At 38.7% G+C, this 12544-nt stretch overlaps 1 protein-coding gene across 1 annotated transcript in view; it reads left to right on the top strand.

Moving 5' to 3' along the window:
* Nucleotides 1-142: 142 nt before the first annotated feature.
* Nucleotides 143-12544, top strand: part of LOC148759255 (ankyrin repeat domain-containing protein 26-like) — a 28891-nt gene continuing 16489 nt past the window's right edge. Inside the window, exons 1-5 of the mRNA XM_088789332.1 lie at nt 143-223; nt 3978-4048; nt 6871-7602; nt 8975-9127; nt 12351-12421. Coding sequence (XP_088645458.1) covers nt 6904-7602; nt 8975-9127; nt 12351-12421 — 923 coding nt within the window. The 5' untranslated portion in view covers nt 143-223; nt 3978-4048; nt 6871-6903. The remainder of the gene's footprint in view (nt 224-3977; nt 4049-6870; nt 7603-8974; nt 9128-12350; nt 12422-12544) is intronic.

Below are 12544 nucleotides of genomic sequence, written 5' to 3'. Positions count from 1 at the left end.
TGGTTTGGTTTATAAGACATGCTTGTCTTATCGTTCAGTCTAATTCCTTTTAAAGGGGGGAATTCAGATATGTTCTTAGGATGGATTAGACATCATTATACAACTCATGATGGATATAAATTTTAACAGAGTACTCCTGGAAGACGTCCAAAGAAGTATGTTGATCCTTTCCTGTTCGCTGACGATCAAAGAGGAAAATATGTACTTCCTGCACAAGTCGAAGGTAAGACCTGAATTGTGGAATAAAGTCATTCACCTGATTGTTGACTTGAAACATGAATATGATATAGTCTAATAGCCAAAGGACATCACCTATTAGACGCCTACTGAGGAAAATGAAGTGAAAAGGACAAAAGTTGTATAGTGCTCAGTTATCAGCAACAGATTCAAATGGGAGTGCAACCACAGGAGCTCAATTATTTGTTCCATTTCAAGATATTCCGTCACGAGAGTCAGGAAATAAAGAAAGGAAAAGAATAAAAGAGGAATGAAGAAGGACAAAGGCAGAAATTATGGGGAGTCAATGAAGGAAAATGAATCAGGTATACAGAGCATAAGCTAGTAAATAATTGTTTAGAAAAAGGAAGAGCAGAATTTTTGAAATATGGGAAGAATAGAAAGAGAGCTTCCAGTACCAAAACGTGTCCAAGCTTTTCTTCTCGTAGGGACGAGTTTGCGGATTGAGATAAGTGGCCACGTAGAACTCTATTTATCCACCATCGATCAACTTAAGTCTATGTGGCCAGCTGTAAATGTATATAACTTAATGCCATATAAAATGCTATTACTTCATAGGGTAGTATCCTATAGAGCAAAATAAGAGCATTGGAATGAAGCAGAGAGCAGGATCAGTTATGGGCTATTCAGGGTGGCAATAACCTGACCAGATGTCCATGAGAAAGTCCATGACTCCGAATGCAGTTGCATTTCGGGGGAAATGATAGCAGCAGGTCTTGTATCCGCATGTCTCACAAGGAATGAGGGGCACCAAGGTGCTGGTCCACAGACCATGCTCTGTGCAGAGAGGGGGCTGACTTCTCTTCAGAGAATTCTGGAAGAGGAGGCATCGGATACTTGAAGACATAACAGGATCGAGGAACAGCATTATTTTGCGTGTGTTTTTCTGACCTTGTTTACGACCAAAGGGAAGCAAGAAAATGAAGAAATAGAAGTGATAGCTGTAAGATACTAGCACTAAACAGAGAGGAAAGAAAAAGTTGTGGGGATAATCCACAGAAAGAATGAAAATGGTTTCATCTAAGTAATTTTGGAGTCGATGAGGCAATGTGAGAGACCTCATTTGGATGGCTTCAGTGTATTTGCTCTGAAACAGAAGGTGAGATCATTGCTGCTCCAGAGAATCCTGGAAGCAGGAGGAAGTGCTGGAATAGGATAAACGGTAGCCACTCATTTATCTCCTCAGGATTCTCAGGCAGCCAAGATAAATAGGTTACTCTGGTATTTGTTATTCCAACGAGATGAGTTTGAATAGAGCACATGGCTGTTGTGTTTTAGGAGTTAATTCTTTGATAAAATGGCTGTTTCATAAAAGTCCTTTAAAGTCTAGCATGAGATACCAAAGGAAAACTAAGATTGGAAAAAAAAGAAATTAGAGATTTCATTCCCTAAGGGTTAAGATTTTTGTTTTCAGTAAATGTTACACCGATTTTGAAATGTAGAAGTTTTTTGATATCTAATATTTCTGTGTTGTTGAATTAATTTTTCCTCTTTCAATATCATATATCATATTGAAAACTCATCCTACATCGTTTCTTGGAGAAGTTTGATACACCTTTTTGCATGAGCAGATCGAGAAACTTTTTGATGGCTGTCAAGTAGATGATACAAGAAGTGTAGGCACACTAGTAGCCCCCATAGGTTTGGAAAGAAGTGAATATTTTTATGAACTGCTATTCTATAATTGTATATCCCAGCTGATGGATTCATAACACTTTGTCCTTTTCAAATGAATTATGCATTCAACAGAACTCTTAACACAACTGTGTGCTTCTTCAATTACAGGTCAAATTGAAGACCATGATAAATACTTGTAGCGTGATGGTATCAATGTTTCTGATGTATTGCAGTCAAGATATTCTGTGGCATTCTATCCTCAGCTTTCCCATTGATCCATTCTTCAGATAAAAAATGTTATCTTTTACATGCTCACAGTCTTCTTCTTCCTCATTCCTTTTTTTTTCATTTTTCAAATGTAATTGATTGATTTGACATAAATAATATAGATGTCATTGTTGGTACCCTTTTTGAAACAAAAAGATATTTCCAAGAATAAGAAAAAGAGATTTAAAAAATGTGCGCTTTAACTAAGCACACATTTCTACTTTTTTTTTTGACACTCTAAATTTCCCAGTTTGGAATTCATGTATTTAATAGGGGTTCCCAGAATTTTATTATCATACACGAACTTTTTCCCAGTATCCTAAAATGCTCATTTGAATGTTGACGTTTCCCTAAAGGAAACCCCCAATTGCTAACATGTCAATGTATGTTTTCAATTTACGTCATCTTAGTGTGTTACACCAATGATCTTAGGCTAACTTGATGTTCTGATTAGCAGACTCTATGTGTGTGTGTGTGTGTGTGTGTGTGTGTGTGTGTGTGTGTGGGCAGGCGAGCTTATGGTGTGTTTGATTATTTAAACTGCCCGGAGAAATTAATCAGAATGAATATTTGATACACACCATCTTTGAAAACTTTGGGGTCTTAGGATCCTTTTTTACCATTAAGAATTGAAAAAAGAAAAAAGACAGAAAGAATTATTGAGATTCCAATTGGAGGTATGTTTCTGTTAGGATGTTCTAGGCTCTGTGACTCGTGTGAATCGCAGCTACCAGAAAACAGAGAGAGCAAAGAACATAATAAAGAAACAGAAAGAGTTCAACCCTATGCCACCTCTGTGCGGCTTCACCATTGTTTTCTGACTTACCAAAAATCATTTTGTGGCAACACCTACTTAATGTTCACCCCATTTATGCAACAGACGTCCAAACGGAATACTTTTCAGCAAGACATTTGCATTCTTGCTGTAACCACAGCAACACTGATGTAAATAAGAATCAGAATGCGTTGACAGCATGATTTCCTTCAGAGTAACATTGAGCGGACACTGGGGAGTGGGCGGCAGGATTATGTGTAGAATGATTGAACCAGATGGGAAACGTAGGAAGAGGTCGAAAGATTGTCTATTGAGATGAAATGTGGTTTCTTAACTTTAGTTTTATAGCCCTGCATTAATTCCCAAGAATTAGTCATAACTCTATTCGGTGTTACTGAAAAAGCACCTTCTGAAACCAAATATTGAAGTATTGCTTGGATTTTCTATGGCTTTATGTACTTCAGAGGTGACTTTTCCAGTCGTAAGGGGATCGTTGAGAATATGCTGCATTGTACTTCCTTCGCAGCTGTGTCCACGTAGCCTGTCCCCTCTTACCTCTGTTCTTCCTTAAAGCCCAGTGCTGAATCCTCAAAGACGAAAGGGACTTTGTCAGAATAGTAGAGGACAACATTTCAGGTATGAGGAAAAGTGTACACCGATAAAGGCATAAACCGTAACACAGATTCTGGAAACCGTGAAAGATGTTGCAGTTGAATCTTAGGGTGTTGTGGAAAAGGTACTCTGAGGGGGTAGAGAACAGAGTACACTGCGACTTGATCTGTCTTCCCGTATTTATAAAATGTGTTTTGTGTCTGACTGCTTTTTCGTTGAAGTTGGGTGAATGAATTCGTGAGTGGATTTTGCCATGTTTGTTATGCCTTCAACTTTTTGACATCAGTGATTTCCCAAATAGTTTGTTGCGGTTTTAGATAATCAGAAGTATTTTTCAGTCAGTGTTCAGTGAAAGACTAAGCTTAACTCTCAATTGATACCATGTTATTTTCTGTTTTTATAGAGACGACAGTTTGTATCACAGTGTCCTGAGTAGTTCATTTTAACTAATATATAGATTTCTCCACAGAGATACACTTAAGCACGGAATCAGAGAAAGAACAAGTGAGGCTTGATGGAAGTGAAAATAACCACTGTCATGTACGTGAACATTTTCTTTTAAATTTCTAGTATAATGTCATTTTTATGCATCAATAGCGTAACATAGTCCATTGAAGTTCACTTTCAAGGTAGCCTTTTCAGAGTCAAGAGGTCATAATGGAATATTATTTTCATCACATTTGAACTGCTTATGAAACTTGAAATATTGTTAGAATCTATAGCTACTTGTAAATCAATTTGATTCCTGGAATTGAGGCAAAAAGCAAAACACAAAACAAAACAAAAGTCCTGAATATTGTTTGCTTCTTCATTGTTATAACTTTCTTACCTGATAAAGAAGGTACCATCGACCCTTGAATCAGACGATTAAACAGTTGAAGTTATGGACACTGTACAAATGCTGACCACTGAGTCGGACTCATGTGAAAGGAGTCATCATTCTCAGTGGTTCAAAATTTGGAGTTTTGTATGGCTACTCACTAAGGCCGGGGTTAGAGATGGACTCTGCCTTGGGACCTCTGTGTCGTTGACTTCCGAGTCTACATTGAGGGAGAGGATGGGGTCATGAGATCAACTCACCTGCCTATTAAGAGAATCACACCCTGCATGATGAGACCTTCTGGGTTAGGGTACAAGCATTCACTTTCGAGTTCCTTTCATTTTGGTGTAGGAAATGAGTCAGGGTTACTCATTGTTGCTATCTGCTCACCTCAGTGGGTATTAGAATCAATTGGAACAGGATGCAACAGGTAACTCTATGAATGCATAACGCATTCACAGTATATACTTTGAATTATTGTTTATGAATTTGCTTCTCTTTCTGTTTCATGTGAATGATTTTGGCTCCTAATAACTTAAAGTTTGCCTCTTCTCCAGGTATTAAGCTTTAAAAAAGTTGTTAGGTTCCCTGTAGGTACTCACTAATAAAGATACAGTGGGGTGAAATATTTTAAGGGAGGAAGCCTCTGTAACATTAACAATCATCTACTAATTCATTTTTGGGTGGATTTAACATCTAACGAATTGTTTAGTTCAAAGAGGGACAGAATTAGATTGGCAGGCTCATGTTTTTCTCTCACTTTCGACTGAGGCACTTTATCTGCCACTTCCTAGTTGTAGTCCATGAATTTGGGAGTAAGTGAACATCGATTAAGAAGTTTAACAATTAAATTTTAATTATATTCTAATTTTACTTGGTTCATACTGGATTCGCTAGGTGGCACTGGAGCAAAATGACACTCAGAGGAGACGTTCTCGAGAGCAGAATGACAGAATGTTGCAAGACACAATTCTGACTAACAACTTTTGCAAACAAAAGGAGAAAGAAATAGATGTTAAGAAAAAGAATTCTGAGATATTTTGTTTAGTCATTTTCAAACACATGTGTATTTGTGTGCGTATATGTTTTTTAGAACCAACACAGTACATACGGGAAATCTTCACGATTTTAAAAGCATATGTATGTGTGTGTTTGTGGGTCTATGTGTGTGTGTCTGTGTGTGTGTGTGTATAAGAATGTTTGTGTGTGTGTGAGAGTGTGTGGGTGTATAAGAATGTGTGTGTGTGCATGTGTATAAGAGTGCATTTGTGTGTGAGAGAGTGTTGTGTATGTGTGTGTGTGTGTGTGTGTGTGTGTGTGTGTGTTCTATGTGCAGGGACATTTTTGGTCCGTTGCAGTAAATGATGTTCTTGATTCAAATCCATTTATGTCCAACAGAAAGTAGTGACATTCACAGTGGTCTCAGCCCTACAGAAGGCTTTCAATAATTTTTGTAAGAATCTACGAGCTTTCTGTAATCTCAAAACTATTGCTATTATCAATAGGTGTTCCAGTGTTCGGCAGTGATTTTATCCCCTTGCTGTATTAATACAGAGATTAGTTTTCACTTCCACTGATGCTAATGTGTAGCCAGGCCGGAGACCATATTTTGCATTCATTCTCCTCCTTCTGAGAAAAGTCACAATTTGCTCCCAGTAGCATCCTATTTCAGTACAATGAACTTCCGAAGCAGATGATATGCCAGGATATATCCCGTGATAATTTACTGATGAGAATTTTATTCCCAGTCTAATAGGTCAGTATGTTTCCCCCTATGTCATATTTATAACTACTTTAAACATTATGAAGAGGACATCAAAGTTACTGAGCAGCAAATAACTTCGTGAATTTCTAAGACCCCTTCAATTTATGTATTAACATGAGGGGAAACACTGGGTTTGGTGCGAGAACAGTGTTGTAGAGTCTGAAGTCCTGGGGAAAATCCTGAACGTGCTGATCTTTTCCATCTCTCTGTGTCAGATTGTGACAGATACTGAGTTCATCCATGTAAATAACAACTTAGTGTAATGCCTGGATGTATCAGTCATTACAAGATGTAATTTTCATAACTGACTATGAAAATATTGGGAAATTAGAATATCTATGGAATAGTCTCAGAAAAAAAGAACTTTAGGAAATTTAATGTATCCGAACATATGCAGAGTTTATACTTTTACTGTGGATTTACTATATTCTCAAACTGTAAACTCTATTTTAAAGTGCGTGTCGATTTCTTAACCATTTATGCCTTCTCATTGTGTATCTTTTCCAAATCTGAGACTCTTAAAATTCTCTTTGGATTTGAAAATTCTGTTTTTCACTTTCATGGATTCAGCATCTTATATTAAATTTGTGAACGTTGGGAAATTTATGCTTGTATAAAGTTGGAGATTTGGGATACCCATTTATTGCAATCAGTGGGATATCCATTTATTGCAAGCTTTTCATTGTACAAACATATAGGTTCTTCTGTAATTTGAGAGGCTATCACGATATGTCATTTCATTGAGAGCTAGCTACAAGTCTTTTTTCTTTTATTTAGGTTTCTGAGAGTCATGAAAAACAAAAAGATCTGATGCGTGAAATTGTCATATTAAGACTGGAACTAGACACAGTTAAAAATAAGCATCAGGAAATGGAAAAAAAGTATTTTGAGGACATGGCAGTTGTAAAAGGAAAGACTGACCATCTTCAAAACACAATAAAACTAAATGAGGAAACGCTAAGGGAAACAATGTTTGAATATCATCGACAGCTGAATGTTCTGACAGCTGAGAATAAAAGACTAACCTTCGAACTGAGGAGTGAAAAACAAAACAGAGAAAGACTGGAAACAGAAGTTGAATCCTACCGTTCTGAACTGTTTACTGCTATCCAAGCTTTGGAGCAGAGTCAAGAATCCGAAAGATGCATACAGCTTTTTGTCCAGAGAGCAAGAAAGGAACTGTTTGGTTTACGGGACAAACTGAATTTCGATATGTCTCACCTCAAACATAACAACGAGATTCTTTCTCAACGACTTTCTAACGTTGAAAGTAAATTCAGTAGCCTAGAAACTGAGTTCCACCACATAAGAGATGTTCTTAGCGAAGCTATGAATGAAAAGAGAGCAATGACTATCCAAAACCAGATTCAGGATATGGTAAAATTATGTCAAACTCAGTCTGAGAAACTAGACCGTGCGTTGGAGGAGCGCAATAAGGAGGTAATCAGTCGCTGCACTGACGTCACTGCAAGGCTGCATCGGCTCGGAAACCCTGAAGCAGGAAGAGAAGTAAGTGTCCACAGAGATACATAGTTTTCAAATTTCCTGCAAGAAAAGGCAATGTTCAGGTCTTTGACGATGGGGAAATGTTGAATGTCGTTGAATGTTAAAACTATGTATGCTACAAAGGTATTTGCTGTCGCAGCTTAAAAGCATACATTGTATCCAGCAAATAAAAATTAGACCTGCGAGGTGCTTCACTTTGAGGAAAGACATTGTGTTGCCCTTAAAATTCCAAAGCAGAATTTGTTAATAGATATAGATTGATATTATCAATTTAGTCTTGTCCTGGTAAAATAATAATTGAATATTTCTGTCACCACAGTGTAATACCATTGTGAAGCAGATCAACAGACAGGCTCCTGTCTCCAAAGTTTTTGGAGATTCAGGTTCCATTCAGTGCATTACCTAGACAGTTAATCCTAGATTTCCCAGATGACCCAAAGTGTAGACGCCGTCCCTCAATATATTGCTTCTTTCCTTCAGTAGCATCCTATACATTTAAATTGTTATAATCTGGTTGATAGTCATGTCAATTTGATTTACATATGGAAATATTTCCTTTTCAAATAATGTACTCTTATGATCGCTCAACTCTTTACAGGAAGATACATTTTCATTAAATCACAATTTGGGACAACTGTGCTGAGTTTTAGCGAAAGTATATGTGATTTAATCTTCCCACTGCTACATTTCATTTTCTTTGAATGTTTTTACAAATGATTTATTCATATTTCTGATCAGAAGGCCCAATTACTATCATTTGGACATAGGTTTGTCCAATTCAAAAAGAAAGAATTGTAGCTGTCTGTGGTTTATTAATTTGGCATTGGATCTCCATTTTCTGACGAGTGAGGGGTGGCAGGATTCACGTGTAACCGGCGGGGAGGTCGAGGCCAGGTTCCATGGGACCCTGAAGGCCGTTGAAAGGCGGTTGTTTTCTTCTAAGATATAGGAATCTCTAGGAAGGATGTGAGCAGAGGACTGCATATGTGAGGACCTCTGAAGTCAATCTCAGCCTGAGATAAAAAAGAGGCACACTTTCCACAAGGTAGACTGTGCTACCACGAGTGCCACCGACGCACCCATTTCCCTTTGAGACGTCAGTAGACTGTAAAGCTCTGCAGACTCATCAGGGGAGCACGGCAGTGGGGCTGAATCGGTTGTTCAAATAACCTAACGGTGATTGGGGATAACACCTTCTGTGTCTCTTCGCGGATTCAGTAAACAGCAGACTGTCCGTGAGAGGAAAAGAAGGTGCATTGATGCATGCGGTGATCTCTTTCACGTTATGTGTTATATTAACACGTTAGACTTACAGCTTATCAACGTAATTCAGTATCACGTGAATATAAAATCAGTAACAGAAACATCTTCCTAGGTGGTTGGGACACAACTGCAACAAGAGCTAGCTGACAACCTAAACGAACAATCTCTGCCAGAGGCTTCACTGGAAGTTATAGCACATGATCGCATGAATCCAGAAGCTGAGAGACAGGATCTAATGAAGACATCAGAACAAATGAGAAGACAGGTATGTATGAAACCTAACATGTCAACAGTTAAGCTCTAGCTGATTAAATATATAAAGTGTTTTAGGATCCTGATTTTCAACGGCGGCGTCTTTTGTATTTTCATTGCAATTAATTTATTATAGTTTTATGGTCTTTATAATGCACTTACTCCTTAAACTCTGGCTTTCATTCTGCTTTGTGTATTATTTTATTTATTTGTATTATTTTATTATTATTGTATATTTTTTCTTATAATGTATATACTTGAGAAAGTTGAGAAATATGCAGCATTCCTCATAGAAGTCGACAGACTTTTTTTTTCTACCAAACAGTATTTTGTAGTGATACTTCCATTACCATGATGAGGCATCCATTTACAATCAGAGGACAATGTTTAATAGAACAATACGGAAAATTATCTTATTATTGCCACATTTGTGAATGGTTATAGAATCTGTATATATTTCATGGATATCAGGCTAACTTGTACAGAAAGGTCATGATACAAACCAACAAAGTCAGCATTTCCTTAATTTTCTTTCCATTTTAAAATATTGTAAAAGTATGGGAATATGTAGATCATTGAGGCCTGCACACCCACAATAGACGAGATCTACATCCACTATTGGATTAAAAAAACAACAAAAAAACCGACTTTATCAGGCCGTAATTCACATATTACATAATTCGCCCATTTAAAATGTACGATTCAGAATCTCGTGCAGAGATTCAGAGAGTCATGCAACTATCACCACAGTCAATTATAGAACATTTCCATCACCCCCAAAAGAAGCCCCGCATCACTGAGCTGTCACCCCCAGCTTCCCATGTCCCGTGGCCCCAGACAACCACCAATCTACTTTCTGTATTTAAAGATTTGCCTATTCCGATATTTCATGTAAATCACACAATCTGAGTTCCTCTATGTCTCGCTTCTTTCACTTAATATCACGTTTCCAGGGCCCAACCCTGTTATAACCCATGTCAATATGTGATTTCTGCTTATTGCCCAACGTTACTTCACTTTGTGGATAAAATACGTATCCGTTCATCAGTTGATGGAACGTTGTGTTGTTTCCACTTTTTGGCTATTAATAATTCTGCTGTGAACATCAGTTTGCAAGTTACGGTGGGAGCCTATGTTTTATTCCCCTGCCCCGGGACGCCCGGCTCCCACGCTCTCTTCTCCGTGAAGCTTCCTGTGGCTGCTCGAACTCTCACTGAGATCATTCTCCTCAGCACTTGTCAGCCAGTCTGTGCAGAGCAATCTAGCCCTGAATTTCACATTGTTAAAATTTTCTTCATGAGCGATATCTTGTCTTTTACAGTATGAATTTGTCTAACGGGAAATAGTATTTGATATCATGGCTCCTATCCTTGTATAAATTGAAAATATCCGCTGAACAGTAGATAGGATAAAATCAAATATTCTAAACCACACCGATACTTTCCTCTTGGAGACATGGATATAGTTAAGCTTTTATTGAAAACGTATCTTAAACAGTTAAATAGAAAATAAAGCACTTAATCTAATAGAGAATTATTCAATCAAACGCTCAGTGCTCCCATGTGTAAAAAAAAGAACAGGACACCGGCCTCTCTTCACTCCTCAGTCGCACTGGGATGTGCAGAGATTGACAGCACGTGAGTAACTGGAAGATCTGGGGACGGCTTTTCTGATGCGCCCGAGCATGTTGCTTTCATCTGCTTCTCAGAGCACTTGGGAACGCAGCCCAGCATACACATTCGCTGCGAATGAAGTGATCTGGGAAGTTGGATTTAGCACTAGAGTCCATTCTTTCCATGTCAGTGGCTTTACCCTGCCTCTCATGGTCATGTGCACTGTACGCTCAGTCCCGAGGTGGTTTCTGCATTATAGTCCGTGGTCTTTGCCCACTGAACAGTCCAGAACGAAGTGTATTGGTGTAGAAGTAACTCATGGTCGTTCTCAGAATGAGAAAGTATTCACAAGACTCTGCAAAGTGAGACAGCATTTATTGAAAGTCAGGCAGAGAGACAGTTTTCTACTGGAACTGGCCAGGACAGTCTGACAGAGAGAACTGCTGAGACAGAGGGTAAGAGAAATACTGGCAAAAGGAATTTTGCCAGGGCAGAGCCCGTTGGAGACAGATGCACCGAGGAGAAGTTGTGCTGGGGTTTTATATTTTTCCATGCAGCGTGTAGGATGATTGTCAGCTTCAGGGGGGCTGCCATTACAATTGTCTTCTCCCAGGAACTGTCCTGTTCCCATCTGTGATGGATGTCTGCTTGCACAGTGCTGCTCTTTGACTGGGAACTGTTCTCCTCGCACCTGTGATGGATGTAAGGCGCTTGTCAGCTTGCAGGTGCAGTGCTGGCCAGCGCCTTCAGAGCCAAGCAGTTAATGATTAAGCTCGCTCCTGCCAGCTCACAAGCCTGCACCTGTTAACTCTTTACTTGTCTCAGCACAAAATAACTGACAAATTATTACAAGCAGACAAAAACTACAGCTAGCTAGTGGTATTGGTAAAAGTTTTATGAAGGATGGGGGCTCTATTCTGGGCCTCACGCTCCCCAATTGCTGCCGTTGCCAATCGTATGAAGAAGGATTTCAGTGTAACTTGTGTAAGAGACCACTTCCATTGGCATACCGTCTGTACAAAATCTCATATTTTATCAGAATATTAAAACCAGTGACAATAATAATGCTAATTTCAAACCCTTCCATTTTACTACGTGCCACGTCTTCTTCTAACTACTTTACGTGTACTCCCTAATTTAATATTCCCAACACCCAGTGAGGTCAATGCCATTATTATCTCCATTTTACAGATGAAGAAACTGAGACCCAGAAATTTTCAGTACGTTGCTCAAGGTCACACAGCTAAGAACTGGTGGCCTTGAGATTCAAACACAGGCATTGTGGCTCCTAGGTAGACACCGCCCCTAAACTAGTCCAATAAATATCTGGCTGTCCCCAGAGCAGCCTGTTTACTCTCATTATCACAGCAATGACCATGGTCGTTCCCAAAGGTGAGTGTTTGATATTAGAATTGGTGGGGTGCTTGGAATACATCGTGTTAGACTTTGTAGGCCATAAGGTCTCTGTTCTCACAACTGAGCTCTGCTGTTACAACGGGAAGTAGCCATAAACCAAATGTAGATGAAGGAGTGTGGTTGTGTGCCAATCAAATTTCAGTAACACAAAGAGGTAGATTTGTACTAGATCTTCAATAGTTAAACCTAATTTCTTCTGTATTGTAGTTCCAAGAAGCACGAGATCAACATGCAGAGGACTCAAGACGTGCAGAGAAGATGCAAGATCCTGTGCCAAAGTATGATTTACAGCAGCACAGACAGTCACTTGAATAGTTATGAAGTGGACGTGTAGTAGAGCATGAGAATTACATCAGTTATAATAATAAATTCATGAGTGTTTACGTTGGTTAAAATTTTAG

Source organism: Rhinolophus sinicus, chromosome 1, assembly GCF_057876585.1.
Source record: "Rhinolophus sinicus isolate RSI-liver-muscle chromosome 1, RSI-T2T, whole genome shotgun sequence".
NCBI lineage: Eukaryota > Metazoa > Chordata > Mammalia > Chiroptera > Rhinolophidae > Rhinolophus > Rhinolophus sinicus.
This window is presented reverse-complemented; position numbering and strand designations above follow the sequence as displayed.